This window comes from Clinocottus analis, unplaced genomic scaffold, assembly GCF_023055335.1.
Source record: "Clinocottus analis isolate CAN_PGR_092001 unplaced genomic scaffold, fCliAna1.0.p SCAF_7, whole genome shotgun sequence".
Lineage (NCBI taxonomy): Eukaryota > Metazoa > Chordata > Actinopteri > Perciformes > Cottidae > Clinocottus > Clinocottus analis.
The window spans coordinates 16,199,092-16,221,406 of NW_027176229.1; the positions used below are offsets into that span (position 1 = coordinate 16,199,092).

General features: G+C 40.1%; 2 protein-coding genes across 3 annotated transcripts; one reads left to right on the forward strand and one right to left on the reverse strand.

Annotated features, from left to right (window-relative positions):
• The first annotated feature begins 520 nt into the window (after positions 1-520).
• On the forward strand, positions 521-7,125 carry ankrd13a (ankyrin repeat domain 13A). Its single transcript, XM_068566587.1, has 15 exons — positions 521-1,052; positions 1,930-2,065; positions 2,392-2,516; positions 2,611-2,656; positions 2,943-3,086; positions 3,168-3,357; positions 3,625-3,691; positions 3,803-3,884; positions 3,977-4,038; positions 4,127-4,257; positions 4,384-4,541; positions 4,649-4,780; positions 4,870-5,030; positions 5,154-5,218; positions 5,352-7,125. Exons 1-15 carry the CDS (start codon positions 945-947, stop codon positions 5,551-5,553), a joined length of 1,809 nt encoding a protein of 602 aa, XP_068422688.1. The 5' UTR covers positions 521-944; the 3' UTR covers positions 5,554-7,125.
• Positions 7,126-12,897: 5,772 nt separating this feature from the next.
• Positions 12,898-19,305, reverse strand: slc6a4b (solute carrier family 6 member 4b). Of its 2 annotated transcripts, XM_068605075.1 has the most exons (15): positions 19,224-19,305; positions 18,878-19,113; positions 18,696-18,740; positions 17,889-18,023; positions 17,570-17,789; positions 17,309-17,447; positions 17,060-17,194; positions 15,993-16,096; positions 14,833-14,960; positions 14,603-14,715; positions 14,295-14,426; positions 14,005-14,104; positions 13,810-13,910; positions 13,118-13,285; positions 12,898-13,008 (listed from the first exon to the last, which is right to left on the reverse strand). In XM_068605075.1, exons 2-15 carry the CDS (start codon positions 19,107-19,109, stop codon positions 12,928-12,930), a joined length of 1,833 nt encoding a protein of 610 aa, XP_068461176.1. In that variant the 5' UTR covers positions 19,110-19,113; positions 19,224-19,305; the 3' UTR covers positions 12,898-12,927. The 2 variants fall into 2 exon arrangements, with proteins under 2 accessions (XP_068461176.1, XP_068461177.1); XM_068605076.1 differs by lacking the exon at positions 18,696-18,740 and having other exon boundaries at positions 18,878-19,299.
• Positions 19,306-22,315: the final 3,010 nt, after the last annotated feature.

Consider the following 22,315-nt stretch of genomic DNA (forward strand, 5'->3'; position numbering starts at 1 on the left):
AGTTTGTTTATTTGGTTGAGTTTGCTGTTAGTCTGCGCAGACCACAACCTGTTAGACCTTACTGAGGGCAAACTGTGACGAGTGCCGACAGGTTGAATCCACAGACCGAAAGTCTAACTATGTATCTGTAGATCAGCAACATCAGCGTCAGTCACTGGGTAAGCATACATTAATAGGGAAAACTAAAACGGGTCATATTATATAACCTGTGATTAATACATAATTACGAAGTGTCGCAATGTACCTTTACTACACTGTGGTACTCAGGCAGTAAAGTCTCCTCAACCTCTCAAGTCCTTCACGAAAACGTAAAAGCGCTGATTATAATCCACAACAAATATATTATATGGGTAGTTTTGTTTGTGTTTGCATGGGGAAAATGTATTTAAATTCAATTATATACGATATTGAATGTTTCAAAGAGGGACACGGAATAACGATTATACACGAATCCTGCCTTTGGTCGGATATTGGAACACCCCCATGCCGACACGTTGAATGGTTCCGTCCAACTGGAACCGACGACTCCTTTACTCTGAAGGCGCTTGTTTCATTTTTTCTGTTTCTGTCGTGTATATATGAAACAAAAAAGCAGCTGTTATTTCACATAAGATAAATTCCGTTTAAATGGCACGGTGGGCGACCTTGAGGTGATAGCATAAATTAGATGGTCAGTCTCTCTCCTTATTGGACACCCCTGCTATTACGGTGACGTTCCTGCTCCTGGCACTTCCTTGTTCAAAAGTTTTATTTTGAGGATGGCTTGGTGAAAAGTTGGACGCCGTTTTCGACACCTTGGCGTTGTTGTTGTCAATATTACCGGCATGGGTCATATGTGTCGTACACTCTTTCCTAAGTAGCGTATAGCTCTACCCGTGTGTCCCATGGCTGCAGTCAATAGAAGCTGGCTAACGTTGCACTGAGCGGCTCCGGAGAGGAAAAAGATGTCCACGGCTAATGTTAGCGAAGACATTCGAAGGGAGTTCCCCCTCCACTCCGCCGTGTGGGAGAACGACTACAGGACGCTGGAGGAGCAGATTACGATACCTCAGGTGGGTAAAATACAGAATATGTATCTCACCCTTAACCGATGCTCGCTAGCTAAATAAAGCCTGGAGTGAGCTGTTAACATCCGGAGCCATCCAGTAAAAGTAGGCCAGACGTGTTTACAGATGCTCCTCTGTGGCACACACACGATGTTTGCAACGTCTACACAGCGATTCACCGATCAACAGGTTTGGAAGTTGTTGTTGTTGTTTAAGCTCGAAAGCCAGTTGCCTGCAGTCAATTTAGTCTTCTAACTCGAATTTATTGGATTACTCAAAAACAGTTTATAATCTGACTAGATGTGATAGGAAACGCTTTGCCAAATATATGTATATGTGTGTGATGTGTTAGCAGACAGTTTACAGAATAGGAATGTTATATTATTATTGTTGTTGTTATTATTATTATTATTATGAAAAATATAGTGGTGATTATGTCTCTCGTCTTCTTAGTCATTTCCTGTCAAACATGTAGCTGACTAATCTCACAAGTGAACTATAAGTATTACTCATGTTTCAAAAGTATCTCTGATCTTATTGTGTTTTCCCTCCCAGCAATCCATTACAGTTCATTTTGTTTATTATGAACCGGTCGTTATATTTGTGACTGGCTCATCACAAACACATTTACCTCAGTAGCATGACTCATTTGAGGACCAGACATGATGTCTTGTCGGTCTACTTACTGTTGCAGTCCTACATCATTAACAGTGGTGATGACCTAAATTGAAGACATACCTATGACTGAGTTATAATACTAAGGCCCTCCTGTAAGGGAAGTAATATTACAAGTACTGCAGTATTTAGCTGTCTAATCTGATATTAATATACACATCAAGGTGCAGGGCAAACTGACGTGTGGGTCTCTTCTTGTATTTCACAGAATGAAATTGAGGCCGTGGACCCCAGAGGCCGGACACCTCTCCACCTGGCTGTGTCGCTCGGGCACCTGGAGTCAGTGAGAGTCCTTCTAAGACACAGTGCTGAAGTGACTAAAGAAAACAGCATGAATTGGACAGGTTAGTCACACAAAAGTGGCTACATAACAAATACAGATTGCTGTGATGCCATGAATGTTTCATTCACTTGAAGAAATGCTTTTCAAGACTCAGTGGGTTGTTCCATCACTTAGAGCCCTTCTTACATTATTCTCCACATCATCTGCTTGTAATGGGGTTTCTGATAAAAACACGTCCATCCCTCTGACTGCAGTAGATTGCTTTTTCCCCGGTTAATGCCATCATTGTTCAGGTTTTCTAATGGATGGTTGCCACTTCCTAAGAACAGATGCTCTACTTAAAAGGTTTAGTGGTTTGTTAGTTTGTAATTGTCTGTCTATGTGTAGTGCTGCAGGAGGCCGTCAGCACCGGAGATCCGGAGATGGTTCAGTTGGTGCTTCAACGCAGAGACTACCTCAAAGCCTCAACTGCTCTGGGAGGAGTGCCTGAGCTGCTGGCAAAGATCCGAGAGGTTTTACTTCATACATTTTCCTGTTGTTCTTGTCATCCATCTGTAAACAATTTTCGCAAGGAAATGATTGCGCTGTCCATCTTTTCTTCCATAGTCTCCAGACTTCTACATGGAAATGAAGTGGGAATTCACCAGTTGGAGTAAGTCCTTTTTGTATGCGTAGATGTATATCATGAAAGTGGAATGTGTGTGCATAGTAACATGTTTATGTGGTGCAAACAGGCTGGTTATCAACATTCAGTATGCAAAATAAAGTATCTCTATGTTTTATAATGTTGTGCCCTGCAATTAAATTGCAGGGCACATATGTTGCTAGTGAAGAGGTTTGCAGAAAAACTGAATACCTGTCTTTTGGTGTTTGCTTTGGTTTAGTTTTGAGTGACAATGTTTTTCATGTGTGGGACATTCATTGCTGTTGCTTCACAGTCCCTCTTCTGTCCCGGGTTTGTCCAAGTGATGTTTGTCGCATTTGGAAAAGTGGGGCCAGCCTGCGAGTGGATTCCACTCTTCTTGGCTTTGAAAACATGACTTGGACGAGAGGCCGCAGAAGCTACATCTTCCGAGGAGAAGGTAGGTGCACAAAAAAGGGTTCTCTCTGATTTGTATTATTCTTGTAAAATGATATCTCTATCCCTGCATGAACTTTTACAGATTCGTGTGCTGAGTTGATGGAGGTGAACCATGATGATAAAGTCGTGGAAACGGAACGCTTCAACATATCCCAAGAAATCGAGGACGTCACGCTAGAGTCAATGCACCCAGCTGAGCAGGAAGTGGCCAAACGGTTGACCACTTCTATTGTCAACACCTACTTGGACACAAAGGACATTGCTTTTGAGAGGCAAGAATTGCATCTTTTTCTGCTGATTCTTCTCACAACATGCACAGATTAAACTTCCCTCGGTCCGTCAAGTGACAGTTTTAATGGCATGCTCACACTGGCATTGCTCACTGAGTGAGTTCACTGTGTAAACAGTGATACCACTTAGCTTATTAATTATTATTTTGACTTGTGTTGCATTCTCTGTGTTATCATATGATATATTGCTGGACTTTGCTTGTAATGATGCTCTAGTTTTCACAAACTGTTTGTTTTTGTTTCTCACAGGAACAAGTCTGGGATTTGGGGCTGGAGAGCTGACAAAACTGAAATGGTCAATGGATTTGAAGCAAAGGTGAACAGGGTTAAAAAAATGTTTTTCATTACAACTAAATATTTGTTTCACTTAAAACTGTGGAACACACTGATAATAGTATATGAGTTAAGATGCTGGTTGTTTTCGCAGGTTTTCAGTGTGAACAATGTAAATGTGGTAATCAGGACGAGGACCGAACATCTTACAGACGAGGAGAAAGCTAGGATAAAAAGTAGGTGAAAAATATTCTACATATATTACTGTATAAACAAAAATAGACAGAAACTAAATCAGAGTTCTGAATTCAAACTTTTTTGTCCGAAGGTGAAAGAAACGTATTGGAGTCTCTGCTTGGGACTGTGGAGCAGCACATAAGTGCACAAGGGGTAAGACTCGCGTTCTGTATCTGCATTCAAGTGATTTGTTTTGTTCTCACCTGATTACTGATTTTGATACGAGTGCTCAACTTTATAGGACCTGACTCTTGAGTATGCAACTGCCACCAATCCCACTGCCATCACTCCAGAGGAATACTTTAATTCCGACTTTGACCTTGGGAACAGAGACATCGGCCGACCCATTGAACTGAGCATTCGAACACAGAAGTAAGGAAACATTTCACGGCCACAAAAACATCATACTTTATTCCCCACTGCTGGACTTTATTTTTATTAATAAAATAAGTTCTCTGCGTATTGCAACTGCGTTTTGTTTAATATTGTCTCACCCAGGTTCAAAGGTACATTGTGGATGAGCGAGGAACATCCCCTGTCTCTGGTGGAGCAGGTAACCCCCATTATCGACCTCATGGCTCGAACCAGCTCCCATTTTGCACGTCTACGAGACTTTGTAACCCTGAAGTTTCCTCCTGGGTTTCCTGTTAAATTAGGTATGTGACATTACTATCAAGCTTGTAAAGATAAACCCTAGTCTCACTCCCCCCACACCCTCCTTTTCTTTTCTTTATCTAATCTGTTGTGCTTTCATATGTTGCAGAGATTCCCCTGTTCCATGTGCTGAATGCCAGAATTACATTTGGTAATGTCAATAAATGCAGTACTGAGGAGGAGGCGAACGCAACACCAGCAGCCACACCAACATCCTCCGGAGAAGAGGAAGAAGCTGCAGGTCGCTGTACAGCCAGTTTAACCATTACATGTTTAAAATAGCCACTTGTTTGTGATTCCTAAACCTCTTTTCTTTTTTCATCCATCCAGCACTGCCTCCGTTTCAGGTTTGTCCTTCAGTGTTTGAGGTGCCTGCCAGTTATAGTCGCAGAGGAGGCAGCCGACACACACCCATGTCCAACAACGACGAGGAGCTCTTGCAGTACGCCATCCATCAGAGCCTCCTCGACACTCGCACCGCGCCGGGCCAGGTCAGCTCCATCGTCACTCGGCTCTCTCGCAAACACCTCAACACGTACAGATCTGTTGTCATCACTTTCCTTTGCTCTCCTCACTGCATTCTTTAAATGTCCCTGCGCTTTGTCTCATTGTAGGAGGGCGTTTGGGATGATACTGATGGGGAATCAACTGATGTAATAATCAGTAGCCAGAGTGACAGGTAGGAACACAGGGTTGCATAATTACATGTGATAAAAGGAACAGTTCTTGGATGACACTGTATCAGTTCACCTCTTGTATGTGTCAGGGCAGCCAGAGGTGGATCTCACTTACTGATGTCAATGTCATTCTAGGAGTATCCCAGAGGGGGTGCTAGTGGAATTTGGAGACACCCCCAGCCCTGTCAGCTCCCCCTCTGCCTCAAGCCCCGCTGACTCAGAGCTCCGCCTGGCCATGGAGCTCTCTGCACGAGCTCAAGAGGAAGAGGACAAGAGGAGGAAGCAGGAGGAAGAGGACCTGGAGAGGATCTTGCAGCTATCACTCACTGAGAAGTAAAATGAATAAGAGGGAATAATAATGCAACCTTTCCAGATCCAGAAGAAATCACCACACCTCAATTGTCCTTCCTAACCACTGTAGTCATCTATGCAACTGCAGGTTTCCTTCTGTAGCAGATCATTCTTGCAAAGGCAATATCAGATTCCTGATATCCAATATTTTCCAAAAGGTATTTTTGGTAAGAGCGTACTCCTTTATACATTTATATCTCAGCATAGTGTGTTTCCATTCTAAAGCTCAATTCATGGACTCTTTCATATAATTTCAGGTCTGTTCAGCGTTATATTAATTTCCTATCAAAATCGGAATCACAGCAGCATCCCACGTGTGTTGATCCCTATGTTGTCCAGAGTGGGGCCAAATCTGTGTAGTTATGGTTCTATGAACAAAATCAAGGTGACGTCATGTTCTGACACTCAAATGTAGCACTTAAGGTCTAGAGCACTTTTATTTTTTTATTTTTAATGCTACCTGTTGCACCAATCCCTGGTGTTCTAGATTACTTAAATGAAAACAGCCTAGCACAATAAAAAGTTAATAGTACTGTGGACCTGAAGAGACAGATCTGAGTGTGTTCACTATCCTGTGGTCACTTCTACAGAGTCACTTTTTTGAGGACCTTCGGCTCACTGAATAACGGAAATCTCAGGGTTCCAATTTTACACATTTTCCATTTGCTTCGGAATTAGTTTGTAAATGTATCAAATGTTTGTTTTTTTGTGCGAAATGGTATCCCGCATGCATATCTATATGAATTCAGACAGCTGAGTTTGTGGACTCAAAAGTTCATAAGGAAATGCATTTTCTCGTTCTTTGTGAATGTACGCTCTACAGATGGGTAAACAGAGGCATGCTGCTGTGAGAGAAACTTTCAATCCGATGCTTGTTAACGTTGTAAAATAACATATTTTTGTTAACGGTCACTGAGCAACTGCACCTCAGTTAAAAAACTAAATTGCAGAGAACAGTCTGTCTGTGGGCTTATATCTGTAATGCAGTCACACAACCAATGCTGCAGAGATTATTCACATTTGTAACGTCAGACGATGAGCTTTTTGTAGCCACGAACAACTCTTGACCTCTCAGCAGAAGAAAAGACAGCATAAACTCTCAAGGTCAAGCATGTCTGCCATATTTAGGATTAGTTACTTCAGCATGTGCCATGGGATTGCTTTAATCTGGAACTACTTGGTGGAGGCAAGAGGTGGTGACAATTTTATTTGGTACCACTGAACTTTTGAACAAAACCTTTTTTTCCTTCAATATTGTAACTTAAAAACAAGATGAAGTGGCTTCATTTACACCAGGGTGATGCGGCGTGACATGCATTAACCACTATAGCGGCTTACACTGACAACAACCACTTATCAAAGGTCTCTCTGTGTAGCTTTGTCTGCAGGACTAATTATTATATAATGCTCCAGTTTCCAAACTGCTGAACCATCAACTTTAAAAAGGCTAGCGTTGGTTAATTTAATGCATTGTCCCACCCGCAAAGTTGTTTTTTAATGTTTTAAATTTTAAGAAAATGTTCTAAAATAAAAGCACTTTATTTCCATGAAGACTAAATGTGATTTTGTTCATGTGCTTTATTTACAAAACCACAGCTGGTAACAAAATGCACAACCACCGATGCTTTTCGACCGTAATTAGTTTGATTTCTTCATATTTATTGCAGTCGTTATCGTCAGGTTAAGAGTTGAGCGCTTGAGGATAACATGGTTTTGACATGATTTATCTGCACTGGATAGATTTCATGTTTGGCTAGCAGTTAACTGCTAACAATACAAATAGGCTCAATGTTGTTAACATGATAGTTTTAGATTGGGAGCCAGTTTCTAAACCGATATACTGATTACGTCCGCATTCTAATTGTATTGTGTATTTTTGTTTGTTCGATGAACTAACTGTTAAATGTTTGCAGCACTCCACCTTTCAATATTTTTTGAAGAGAAGGTTCAACAAAATGTACTTATTTACAACTATGAGATTTAAAGTCTGTTTGTGCCACACAAGCAAATTGATTTCAGAGATGTGATGTGCAGTTTTCCATATTTAGAGAAATACATCTGACAAAATAGGTTTAATTGATGTAGAACTAAGCAATGACCACTCATTTTATAATAAGAAATACTTTTATATTCACTTAACTTTGAAAAACTCCAGGCTTTTGGACCAAATGTCCCTTAAATAGTCATACTTGGCGGTAAAAGATAACAAACTACACATATTAACAGCAAGTCCAAATAAATAAATAAAATGTCATATCTAGCCTAGATTATTGGATCATTTTCATTACACCCATGTCCCCAAATCAATAAAGAAATGACAGCATATCAAACGAGGCAGGAGTGAAAGAGTGTGACGCATGCAAACATACAGTTACTCTCCAATAACCTGATTTCATGACAAACGAAACCCCAGTAGATGATGGGTCACTGTGCAGCCGGAGTGTTTCCAGGTCGCTGCGATGGCGGAGCTTCCCCGTCAGCAGGAGACTCCGCGTCTGCCTCACTGGCTTTATCTCCTCCAGGTCTGGGACCAGTTTCAGCGACGGGACAGCGGCTTGTAGACACAGACAGCCATGACGATCATCAGCACCAGCAGCACTGCGAGGACGCTCCCCAGCGCGACTGTGAGCACGAGAACACAGCAGCCGGCAGTAACGTCAGACACACGGCCAAAGACATTTGAGGTGCGTGAACGCCTCACGGAAGGCAGCGCGCGGCATCATGCCGGGCCTGACGTCACCGCTGGTCGCGCGTGAAGCCTCACCTAAGTTCTGCTTCTGGAGGACGACGTACGCTCTCTCGTGCAGTTTGGAGTCCTCCGGTTGTCCGTGAACTAACACGCCGAGACACATTATTAGTGTTTGTGGGATGACACGCGGCATCGTAGCGGTGGAGGCTGGAGGATGAGGATGGTGATGGTGATGGTGGGGATTGTGATTGTGATGGTGATGCGTTTCTTCTTCGGCTGTCGGTTCTGGGTCCTAAAGCCGTCGGTTATTTGTTCACTGTCAAAGCCACTATTGGCCCTTGTTGATCAATCGATTATTCGATTGACAGAACGTTAATTGACAACTTCTTTGACAGGAGATCAATTAATTAAATGCTTTTTTTTTGGAAACACTTCATTTGACTAGTCAGCGATTTCCTCGACATCGCCAAAAAGTAAAAAAAAAAAGTAAATACAGATGAATAAAACATTACTATGAATTATGTGCTTTATAAATTATGAAAATGTTGTCTTTTTACATTTGTGTGTCTTTGCTGCGTTAAAGTTAGATAATTTAATTTAAATTAGAAACTGGACTGCAGTGAAGATTATTTACTGAAAATAGACAATACAAAGCAGGCGCACACTAAACGGCAGAGGCAAACCTCAAATTAAATAGACTAGCTGAAAAAGCTAGATGAGACCGAGATCAGACATTCTGGCACCAGGCTCTAAGACAATCTGGCAAATAATAAAAGAAATGAAGCGGTACATTAGGGAGCTAATGAAGAACGTTGAACCAGGTGAGTAAAGTGGCAAAAAGAATCCCTGGTTCCAACTTCTCAAATGTGAATATTTGCAGGGTTTCTAAGCCCATTATAGTAGTTGTGTGTTCAGTGGAAAATGGCAATTTGAAGGTTTCATCTTAAAATTAAACCATTTGAAGGTTTCAGCTTAAAATTAAATAATGTGAAGGTTTTAAAATGTAGATTGTGACCTAAAAAAAGAGAAAACAATGGGCAGATTAAACAATAATAAAAAATAATCGTTAACTGTAGCTCATATTTGATTGATGGTTGTAGGGCTGCAACTGATGTCTATGTAATGTATAATTGATTAACCTGCAGATTATGTTCCTAATTAATTGTTGAATCTAAAGGACGCAAAATGCTCATCACAGTTTTTCAGAACTCAAACTGACGTCTTAAAAACTGCTTGTTTTGTCCAACCAGTATTTGAAAACCCACATATTTTGAGTTTATTATAATAGCATACTAATACAACTGGAATATTCTCAATTGAGAAGCTTCAACCAGCGGATTTCTTTGATTGTTTTGAAATGACTTGTCCAATTTGTCAGTGTTATTTTTCTGACAATCAACAATTGATTAATCTTTTCAACAAGTTAATAATTACACTGTCTTGACGCTTCCAATGGACTGAACGCTGCAGGTGTGTCCAGGTTGTTTGACTGTGAAAATACAAAGTGTTTAAAATCTCTTCCCTCACTGTTAACCATCAAACAAGTGTTAGGGCCTCCATCACATTTACCCATTTCTGAAATGTCAAAGAGCAATGAAAAATAGATATAAAGGTCAGGCTCCTTGCGGTTATATCCTTACATAATTTTGCAGCATGACTGATGAATATGGCCTTTACCTTCATCTTCTATACAACGTAAGAGCGCACACCACAGCAACACTAATGGCTCTTAATTATATGCCAGAGAAGCTTAATGAATCTTAGGAAACTTCACTCACGATGGCCTGGATTTTAATGAAGAGGCTTCCAAGATAAATTAATCAAAACAAGAAAACATTTTCTTACAGCATGAACTCAAAGATCATGTTTTAATCGCAGATCCGCGGCCACTTAAACTAAATTAAACTGTTTTTAATGCGGTGAACTAAATCAAGAATGTACACTTGATGTCTTAAGATCACATAAGATAGCTTAATAAGGTAATTTATTAAGGTTGTTTTTGTTGTTACAAACTACAAGAAACCTCTAACTGTGTTCTTTTATTTGTATGTTTATTAATTGATTTGAACATTGCCATGACAGCACATGTATGAGAGCATTACTCACAGAGTTACACTTGATGTGATCCTGTCATTACATATTACCCCTCAAATGATCGTTTCCCATTGATTCATCTACTAGATACACACTGGAGTCATTTATTAACACAATAAATCAGCTTTCCAAGACTCAACAGTCTCAGCTCAAAGCACTGCTCTGAGCTGTTAGTTTTATTTCTAACTGACGGCTTTAATAATAATTCATGGTTGATGACAAAGAGTGCTAATTTAAAGGTTTGATAGGCCGATAAAACTCCATGTTGCATGTTGTAAGAAATGATCATCTTTTTTTATTGCACTGTATGCCATTTTATACACACACACACACACACAAACACACACTAACAAACACATACATGTATTCATATATAAATATATACAGGATATACCATGTTCTCCTGGCATTTATGAACGCTTCAGTATTACATACTGAACTGTATAAAACCTTGAATTCCCCTTGTTAGCCCCTCTGCACGCTGCTTCTGTCCTGTGTTTTGTCAGGATGGATACACTGCAACATACAGTATCAGTAATTCTTCCTTTAAAATACGGTTTGTTGAGCTGTCCATGTTAGGTTGAGAAGGTTCTATTTAGCAGTGTCTCTTTTATGTGTCTCCGACTCGCCTGTTCTCTACTTCAATGGCAGTCAGTAAAACAAAAGTGCTTTGATCTGCACGTCCATCAACCAGCAGCTCGATGGGGAATCAAATGCTGCAAAACACTTTCTACTCTTGTACGCGTTCATATTTGTCGTCGTGGAAGTGATCGGGCCTGGTTTACCTCGGAATAAAAATCAGTTGAATAAGTAAAGACATGATGCAGTCGGGCGCGTGTGTGTTTGAAGGTAGAGGCTCCTCTATTTCCTTATATGTTGATGGATTCTGGATATTGCAAATTAGCTTGTTAATTAGAATATCTAATAGAGGTGAGCAGCACCAGCCGACAGCCATGACAAAGACATGAGGATCACCATATGGAGATTATGAGAACACATTTTTTTTATGTAGTCTGCTACAGCACATGTTTACAATACCAAAAATGCAGTTTGTGCTCTATAGATAGTGGAATTTAACTTCATGTTGTCTGATTTTTGGTTTGTTTGTTCATATTCATATTTAACCACTAGGAATGAAGATAAACACAACAATTAAATATGTCATGAATACTATAATTCATTTATACACATCTGATTAGTACATAAAACAAGTTGAAAAGGACTGAAATTACACAACAATCATCAATTTGGTCATTACATTACTCTCTAAATATAAAGAAAGGATAAAGCACTTTTAAATAAGTTGAGACACAAGTAATATGAGCCGTGTGTCAGCAAGAAAAAAAACTAACACTTGAACACTCTTAAATTTGAGTGAAAACATTGGAGAGACACAATAGCATTGCAACCTTTACAATGTTTGTACAAACAGTGTAATAGTTATGCAGATTAAGGCAAAATAGTCAATCTTGAGTTAAATAAAGGCATCAGATAATTTAAATATATTCATTTTGAATATGAAGAACCAAAATATACTTACAGTTGTCACTCACTGTACATATTGTACTATATCTCCTGACGGGACATATAGGCTCTACTTTATAATGCCAATACTAAAACAATGCACCAGATTCTAAGTTTTAAAAAGATATCTTTCTGACAATGAACTGATGTTTTTTGTCTGAGAGTCTCAGGTAACTCCATTACAAACACTTGTAGGGAAAAACTGATTTTTTTTTTAGCAGACGTATCCAGCAGCTATAGAAGCAATGTATTTAATAACTACTGGGACCTTTGTGTTAAGTTTTGGTCCCATTTAATCTCTCACCTCTCTCTGTCCAGCAAAAACAAAACAGGTGTTTAGACTTAAGTCCAATACAAACCACACACAATATATTTTCAAATTGCCACACAACAATACAGCAGAGCTGGTAACACTTGGTGTGAAAAACATTAGCTGACATACGGACAATATGTTGTCCACAGAGTAAAGTTTTATACATTACGTGAAACTACATGCAAAACACAGCTGCCATGATTATTCTAGAGGCAAAAAAAATGTGTTGACCTCACAACAAGTGCAACACTGTGTTTCCATTGTTTCATCTAGCTTTCACATACAACAGAAAATATAGAACTTAACGAGGAAAAACAGCCCCAGTCCATAGAAAAGATATGCTGAACGTCACATATAGAAAGTTACATTTATTTTCCTTGGCATATTGTCCTTGTGACAGAAAGAAAGCTGATTGAGGGGGAAAACAGACCATTACGTTTAGGTAACCGCTACCGACTCCTACAAATGCTAAACTTGAAAATGGCAACATGTGAAGCTTCAAACTGTAGATCTGAACACACACAGTAAGACATGAGTTCCTCTTGGAATTTCAAATTTAGGAGCATTAACCATTTTACAGAGTGTACGTGTGCAGTAAAGTTTGACTAGACATCATCAGCAGGTAACAGTCACAATGTCAGATAATGTTCCGGTTTGGTCACAATTAATAACTTAAGTCGAATTGTTTCAACAGAAGCTACAGGCAGGGATATTTTTCATGTGTTACGGTGTTTATCTTTCTACGGCAGAGTAGCCATGTTGAGGCTGTCAGGGTGGATGTCTGGTAGTGTCCTCTCTGGTCTGAGACACACGGCCAACCTCTGTGGAAAACCAGACAGTTAGAAGGTCATTTAAAGCAAGACGTGTCAGACAGTTCATGTTTTCAGCATTTTGCACACTTTTTTTTCCCTCCTGCCTCCACTCACTGACCTGTTTGAGAGATCCAGGGGTCCACACCAGCTTGTAGACCATGTAGATGGGGATCCACATGAAGGATGAGAGGCCGATGAAGTATCCCACTATGATGCTCCAGTCAGGGTACTTGTAGTCGAACAGCGTGAGGGGCGGCGCTTTCAGCAGAGAGCTCACTATGATATACTGAGAGGAGTCGGGATACAGCATATTTAAATTTCCATATGTAAATGAAACTTTTATATTCTTATATATAAAAAGATATTGAGGAAGGGTAATACATCTCTCGCACTTCCATATTATAAAATAAACATAGAAAGGGAGTCTTGATAGTGTCATCATTCAAAATGTCAACAGAAAGACAACCAGAGAGATGGATGCTAATACGAGAGAGGAGATCAAAGTAGATGTCGAGGAGGTTCATTTATATTTGCACAGACACATGTATATGTTGGAGAGAAGGTTTTGAGGAGGATATTTTCTATAGCTAGAGAGGAGGTTCACATGTTGGGTTGCAAAAGGGCATTATCGGTTAATCAGAACTTGTTTTGTCCTGGTCCACTTCAGCCCGTTGGCTGAAATAGAAAACACTTATTTAATCGTATCAAAGGAAACTATGTCTTATCCTGTGCTATATATTTATCCTAAATGTTAGCATTGCAGACATTTAGCTCCACTTGTTGTAAAGATCAGAATATTTAAAATCTTACCGCTAAAAATGCTGGACTGATGGCAACCCAGCACACCTGCCAGAATAATCCTGGAGACTTGCCCAACATGGACTGAATATCATGACTAAATCTTTTGATACCTGAAAGCAACAAAATCAACACAAGATTTGCTTTTCACATGCAAACAATGAAGGAACTGAAAGCCAGTAAAATTGATAATAATCTCTTGTTTACCGTAGAACCAGGAAACTGCGATGGCCTCAAGGAAACCGACAGCTATGATGGAGCATCCTACTCCAAATTCCTCCAGCAGCTTTACCACGTAGGCACCACCCTGTCAATGACACGTACACTGACTAGTGACACAATTCATCACCAGACTGCAGATGTCAGGTTTTAATTCACTAAAATGTGTCCAGAACAAGCAAAACATTGCAACAAATGTGATTTAAGTGAATTATCTGATCTAATAAGAGGTTGTTTGTTCTCATTGGTTAAACTAATTTAGAATGTGAAGAACTTACATTTGTAAGGGTACTTAGAGAGCCCAAAAAGCAGACAATTACTAAGCCCAGAACAAAAAGTTCACGTCTTTGAGAGAACTGCTCTGGATATTCATCCAACACAGCAGTGATGATGGCCTCCAGCCCACCAAACTGAAACACACAATAAGTTTGTTGTTGTATTATATTGAAGCTTCTATAGATTTATATATGCATGAACCTTTGAAAGAGACATACAAGTCAGTCAAATTATCACCAATACAGCAGCTGAATAGCTTTCAGTGAGACATAAAGTGACCACCATGTACGTCAGCGTTCACAGTGCATACCGTGCTGTCCAGTCCCAGCATGATCATCATCACAAAAAAGATAATTGCAAAAAAGGTTGAGCCCATCATGTTTGCAATGGCTTCTGGGTAAGTGATGAAAAGTAAACTTGGTCCTGGTCGCATGAACGTAGTGAACAGAAAGAGAGCAGGGTCAGTGTTTGATTTATTATTGGATTTTTTTTTTTTAATATAAATTTCAAAGTGCTCATTGTAAAAATGAATTCACTGACCTTTGTCTTTCGCTACATCCTCCACCTCCACCTTCCTAATCTCCGCCATGTAGCCCAGCACCGTGAAGATCACGAACCCTGACACAAAGCTGGTCAGACAGTTCACCACACTCGTCACTATGGCGTCACTGTTGAAGAAGAAATTCAAACCTGTTCAGGGAAATGTGGCATAATAATTGTCAATCAGAAAACCTAATTTTTGTATTTCTATCAGAGACACTTTTACAAAGTATTGCTGTCTGAGGTGGAAGCTGTTCAATGCTTTGCTGATCCTTCTGACCTTTCTTTAATGGGCTCCTTTTCTCTTCAGCTTTGTGTCCGACACATAAGGTCACTCCTCGCTAGCGACCATTGACTCTAACAACAATACCAATGAAGAATACCTCATTGTATGTTGTGTGTTCACCAGCGATGGAAAATGTCTGTCAAACGTGAATCTGGAGTGATAACCAAGTGTCAACGGGCAGAAATGGAAAATATTCCCTCTCCAGGCGACCTCCACAGAATTAGTCATATAAAATAACTAAATTAACATCTTTTGAAACTCACACTCCAAAAGTATATTTCCTGCCAGTATTAGGGTTAAGGTTATAGAAAACTTGTGCTTTGAGCCAGATTTGGCTGTGTGTGAGGTACTGAAAAGTATATTTTTCTAATATTAAAAAAGAAGACTCAAAGTAAAAAAAAATTATGGCAAACCAATAAATATCTGGAGCTCAGAACAATTTAAAAACATCATTATCACACTGAGGAGTGACGCATCATAATTTTGTGTTTATAGTACATTTGATGGGTCAAAAGGCGGCAGTATCCAGTTTCATGATCTGTATGACTGTACTGTTTCCTCACACCTCTGCTCCACTAATCACATCAGCCACACACACTATCAGTCATTCTGTACAGTTTAATTGATTCTCCTGTGTACAGATTGGCATTTATCCTCACCATGTAGAATTCACCACTCCTGCCTAGTAGCATTGTCTCGACCACACCGTCTTATTTAATGCATGAGCAATAAATCCCGCAGCTTCTCTTAGAGTCCTGACCTAATACTGTGCACTAAATGCAATAAACCCAACCCTTAAATTCAACAGGTGTTCAAGACACAAATGTAGGTTCAAATGACTCAGCGTGTCGTCGGTCTAAAATTCAGCTCTTACCGATAGCAGTTATTTGTGAAAGGGTTGTAGCTAGAGAGAGCCAGGAGCACCCCGAACCCGGGCCCCAGAGAGAAGAATATCTGCGCAGCAGCGTCCACCCACACCTAGAAATAACAATAAGAGTGACAGAAAGAGACATTACACTGAGACTTAACATTCTGGGATGCTTTGGGTTACTCGGGGCATTTAACAGCATAAACAGACTGTCTTTCTCAGAACCAGGTCTTACCTTTAATGTCACCCTCCAAATAAGGTTAATGTCTTTGTATTTTTGTGTTCTGATCACTCAGTATAATTTACCAAGCAGAGGAGGTGTTGATTTAGTCATATAAAAATCTAGTTGCCGCAACAGCTGTATGCAGGGAGATCTAAAGGGAAGCACGCGTTCGGCTTTAAAAAGAAGAGCGAAGCGTTGGATATTGGCGAGTGAGACAGAAAGCGAGGCCTTTGTTAATGGGTAGAAAATCTAAACTAATTATGCATCTTATTATCCTGCTCTGTGGCTTATTTATGCATCTCATTTCGTCTCATCCATATTCCTTTCCAACCACAGCACTCACACATGTTTAGCAGACAACCACAGCGAGCTACAGAGGAAAATGAGGATGTTTCATAGATCTATGAAACATATCGGCAGATTATCCAGGGATTATGCGTAGAAATTAATGAAGGAATATATAAACTACTGCCTCCCATGCTCGTAAGACCCAGATGTGTTACTTCATGACACCAGTCCAGCAAGGTAAATCAGAAACTCCTAAATGTTGGCAGTACAGGGGTGAAACACATCGTAGTCGGATGATCTTGTATCAAAGTTATACACAGTGAATTGCGTATATAATTCATATTATATTTAGCTTAAATATGCACTTCTGGGTAAACAATCTCTAAGCGAAATGCTGGACAAACAACACAAGTATCTTTTTAGATAATGAAATTAAGAGTATAAAATAGGATTCTCAAAGGAGCAAACATATGAGACATGGCCATGTTTTTCCTGTTCCAGATGACTGAATTGTCTCCTTTTCAGAAGAAAACAGGGGACTGACCAACTTTGTTCAACTCACACTGGTCTCCAGCAGCTTCCCCCACTGGGGTTTCAGGTAAAACACCACTCCTCTCCAGGCTCCTGGCAGAGTGGCGCCTCGGATTAGCAGGATGAAAAGCACAATATAGGGGAAGGTAGCGGTCACCCACACTACCTGTGGGAGAAAAGATCAATCGGGACGAGAAACAGAGATCGTGGATACGTGACGCAGAAGATCCACATTCATCTTGTGCGTTATTGTGATGTTTAAGCAACGCCAACGTGTCACCTTCCCTGAAGTCTTCACGCCCTTCCAGAGGCTGAAGTACACGATGGTGAAGATGAGGAAAAGGCAGAGCATCAACTGCCAGCGAACACCCCCAACGTTTTTCAGCCCTGACGACTTGTGGATCTCCAGAACATTCCTCCTGCGATGATTAAAACACGTCATTGTAGTTTCAGCGTGCGCGACCGACCATATTGGTGTGGAGCGTCACTGTAAAGCTATTTATACATGTGGTTTCTGTAACTCACACTTACATAAACTTACGTGTAAAATTCCTCTGCGGGAGACCTGGAGGAATTCGTCCAGGTGACGTTGTCAACACCGAAATAGTTGGTGCAGTCGGGGGTGTTCCACACATTATCACAGTTTGTCCAAGGCAGGATGGTGGAGAAAGAGGAGTAGAAGTAGAACAGGGCCCAGGCGATGATGGTGTTGTAGTAGAAGGACACATACAGGGCAATGATACAAATGCTATATCCTAGACCTGAAAGAGCGGAGGGAGAGGAGAGAGACACCTGTGAAATGTCCAAAAGGACTCACCGGCTCTCTGAACAATCTGAATATCTGCAGTGTGAAACTATACCTTTGAATATGGGACAGATGTGTTTCCATATGGATATCGCTCCGGTTCTGTGAAACTGGCCCAGTGCCAACTCCATGTAAAAGAGTGGCACACCACCAAAGATGGCCATCAAAATGTAAGGAATAAGGAAAGCACCTGCACAGAGATGAGGGAACATGTAATGTCAGGCTTTTTCACGCAGGTCATGAAAACATTTGAGGACATTCATTAAATCATGAGGGCTTGAATCCAAATAATAAATTACAAATTAACAACAATGTGAAAATTAGACTTTTTCATATTTCTTTTTATATTTCATATTTCAGCTCTAAAGGAGATTTACAATCATCTAAATATTTGTTTGATCCAACCAGGAACAAGAGCCTAACATTAGAGCGATATGACAAAAACACTTTGGACAGATTTGCTGTATATTCACAAACACAAAATTATAAAATAAAATGTATACACAATCTTCAATTTATGCGTTTTTCTTTTCTAAATAATTCACATTGTCTTGTCGTAATGCCTTTTAATGTCTTATGTTCAGTACTTTGAATTGTTTTGTTGAAAGGTGCCTTTCAACTAAAGAATAAACTTGTGTTCTTGCAATGTAAGCCTTAGTTGTTCAACATTAAGCAAAACACTATGTAAATCACTAAACCATCTGTGCGATATGAGAAGAAAAACAAGATTCAATAAAATCAGACAGACAATATTTCTGTGTAAAACGCTTGAAGCTTCTGTTTTGTAAACAACAAAATGAAAAAGTGATAAAAGAACAGTAGCTACAGGCTATCTCATGGGAAAAGTGTAACAACTTTTTACTCATGTTTTGGCTCCAGATTCGCCCTTCAGCACCATGGACAGTTTCTACATTTGAGTGGAAATTCGGAGATGTCAATGATTTGAAGAAAATAAAAAAGTTTATAGGATAAGATGTCACCTCACACAAATAACTTATGAAATGAAGCCGAATGGCGACGGTTTAAAAGATCTAAACCACTTACCGCCACCGTTTTGATAACATACGTACGGAAATCTCCAAACATTTCCCAAGTCCACCGCAAAACCAATGACAGACAAGAGAAAATCCATCTTTTTGCTCCATTTGTCCCTGGACTTGTCCCCGGTCTGTGTGATGGCCGGCACCGGCACCGCGTTGTTGGAGCTGTATCCGGGATTCGGGGAGCCTTGGCGGGTCAGACTGCCGGCCATGACTGCAGAGTCCTGTCGGGGCATCGGACTGTGAAAAGTCAGTCAGAGGAGCAGCTCCACAGAGAGGATCTCTCTCCTGTGCTCGTGAGAGGGAGGAGTGGGTGGAGTGGGTGGAGCTGCAGCGGACACTTGGGCTACCTGTGAGAGGAGGCAGATCATGGAAGGAGTTTTTTTTTTGTTTTTTTTCTTGCGGACCCGCAAGTGTTGTTGCTGATCAATACGGTGGGTTTGAAGAAGTAACAGGGCGTGATCGTGCTCCTTTAAAGACATGGATGTGTTCACCATGGTCACCTTGTGCGAAAAAAAACAACAACTTAAATGTCGCCACTCACACATGCACAGCATGCACCAGATGATTGAATTGGACTTTCCAGTATTTAACAAGAGGCTTTGCATATATAATTAATTATCAAGTGTCAGGGCCTTTTAGATGTCAAATGAGATATTTAAGTCAACTTAAGTTTTGAAATTCCAACAATATTTGAAAAACAGTGACCAATGTTCTGTAAAAAAAATGTTTTCTACAAGATCCCGAGCTTTTAACTGCTCAGTTTGATTTTCACAATACAATTGTGAGTTTATTATTACTTGTAGAATACCGTTTTTATCAATATCTTTGGCTCATCTTTTGTCTTGACGTTCTCATTATTGTTTCATGACGTTACAACTCTATTGCATGTCTGCAAAATAGTGCTCCTCCTCAATCGAGTTATTGTTTCAATTGGCCAATGCCACCAAGATGAAAGTTGTTTTGTCATAGTGTAAGTTTTTTTTTGTTTTTTTTACCACAGCATTCAATCCTGTAAATATGTATTATACTGACTGTACAGTGATGGGATGAGCTTTTTAAATGGTTAAAAGTTTCCTGTGCAATATACAGAAAAATGTTTATGGACATTTGTATCGAGTAAATGTATTTGTGTCGCAATGTGTTTCATGTACTGCAGAAAAATCCAACAAACAACTCCAGCAATAAAAAGTTCAATAAAAAACAACAAATTGCCATATAATAATGTTTGACCTGACATGTTAGATGACTGATTGGCTTATTTTGCATGTGATGGCTCAAATGATGAAAGAAGTTCTCAAGACAACTTCACTGAGAATCAACTCTTCAGTTTTGAACAGCAAGATATGTGATAGTGGTTCTTATTCAAATGAAAATGTATTTCCTCATTAGCATATATGAAAGAAAAAGTTGTGCAATTTGCTTAAATGAATGAGGAATTGAAATCTGTCGTAACAATACATTTGAACCTCTCATTCTCAGGATTATCATCCAAAAATGTAGACAAAGCCAATTAGAAAAAACTGTAAATTGGTAAAAAAATTAAAATTTAAAATAAAAAAAAAGAATGGTCCTGTTGAAACCACAAAGCAGGCCGTCAATTTGAACTCACAAAAGTTTGAGAGCTAGAAATAGCACCTTGAGCCTTCTTGGCTTCCTGATCCCATATTAATATAGTTTAGGGAATGCAGCAGAAGAGAATCGCAGCAGCTTAACTGCACTCATTAGGAAAAACCTAATAAAAATTCTTTGTAATCAAATCCACAGCTTTTAGCACTAAGCACTCTGAAAAGGCTGCAAACTGGATATTCAGAGACCAGCAGTCACACAGGAGAGAGAGAGAGTGCATCAAATGAAGTTACGCTGGGAAATGGATATGACACAAAGATAGAAGGATCCAGCGCCACCATCAAATTGTCACTTACTATGAAAGCCAAGTGGCCGCCAGACTGTCTGACCTGGTGTATGCATTTATAACTGAAGCTGGAAAACATTTTCTATGATGGAGATTGATGGAGATACAAGGCCTTCAAAATAGATGGATAGACGGATAGATAGACAGACAGATAGACAGATAGATAGATAGATAGATAGATAGATAGATAGACAGATAGACAGATAGATAGATAGATAGATAGATAGATAGATAGATAGATAGATAGATAGATAGATAGATAGATAGATAGATAGATAGAACTCAGATTCCTTCAGATTCAACATGTCTTCTCGTTGCCAGAGCGAGGACAGCGAACTGTAAACAATCAGCTGGGGGGTAAAGACCATGGTTGCTCAGCCGAGGTGTGGTGGCCCTTGAGGGTCAAAAGCATAAAAACATAACAACAAACCATATAGCACTGGCCTTCTCTAATATACACTCCTGTCAATCTGCATTGCCACATATGGGCAGAAGAACATCAGACTGACAGGAGCCTCTCCCGCATGCCCTGGTGCCTGTTAGAGCACGTCGAGTCTAATCACACATGGACTTGTGCATGCTGGCCGTCTCTGACGGACAAACAGACATGGACATGACAGCGCTGCCATTTTTAAAATGCAACATTTGATTTAGTTTTGAACTGTTTTCTGTGGGCCTCGTTGTAAAACCTCATCTCTATTGTATTCAGAGCACAACTCTTCTTTTATGATCATCTGCTGAAATGGGACAGCATCCATTCACACATGAGTCAGTATTCCTGCTCTTTACTTTAATACAGGCTGTTGATAATTGCGAGCATTGAACTGCAAACACACATACATAAACACACTGGTTCTCTCATTGACGAGGAAGCGAAGGCAAACTGGAGAAGAGCTCTTGTGTGTTATTTTCTTAGGCAGAAGTCCTGGTATGGCATTTAACACAATATGCTATTACCTCACATTATCTAAAGCCACTGCAAGGTGTGAGTCATCCCGGCGAGGGGATCCTGGGTTGAAGAGGATGCTTCAGCAATTGTCACAATAAAGCAGGATTGCTTCCTTCGTCTGTGTCAAGGACACATTAACTGTGTTTTACATGAAATGAACATTTTACATAATTACTCCTGGATGTCTGAAAAGGTCTAATTGTTGTTTGGTCGAGTGTTATGTTCTATGACTACAGGTCTCAACATTAATTAGGACTCAGAGTTTGGGAGAAGGCATTACATCTCATGTTCATTTACAGAACACAGGACATGTGGATTTTGTTTGTTCTGATACTATGACGGGAGCTTTGGGGGGGTCCAGCCCGGCTCCTCTCAGTCTGTCACTCTGTGTTATTCCTCCATCCTTTCACCACCTGATCTACCTGACAGCTCAGTCCTGCAGGCAGAACTGGACTCGTGGCCCAAAGAAACGCACACTCTGGTGCACCGATGCTACCGACCCCTCCTGCTCATGTTTTGACTCAGGTGGTGAGTTTTCCTCACACATACAATCGTTGTTCTCACTCATACAATATACA

Bases quoted from the DNA above. Each gene is read 5' to 3' on its own strand.
- slc6a4b (XM_068605075.1), bottom strand. From the start codon at position 19,109: ATGCCCCGACAGGACTCTGCAGTCATGGCCGGCAGTCTGACCCGCCAA. The intron at 18,741-18,877 runs GTAAGTGGTTTA...ACTCAAATGTAG, and splicing joins ATGTTATCAAAACGGTGGCG to AAACTGTCCATGGTGCTGAA. The intron at 13,009-13,117 runs GTCAGTGAGTGG...GGTTTTCCACAG, and splicing joins CCCCTGGATCTCTCAAACAG to AGGTTGGCCGTGTGTCTCAG.
- ankrd13a (XM_068566587.1), top strand. From the start codon at position 945: ATGTCCACGGCTAATGTTAGCGAAGACATTCGAAGGGAGTTCCCCCTC. The intron at 1,053-1,929 runs GTGGGTAAAATA...TGTATTTCACAG, and splicing joins AGCAGATTACGATACCTCAG to AATGAAATTGAGGCCGTGGA. The intron at 4,039-4,126 runs GTAAGACTCGCG...TCAACTTTATAG, and splicing joins AGCACATAAGTGCACAAGGG to GACCTGACTCTTGAGTATGC.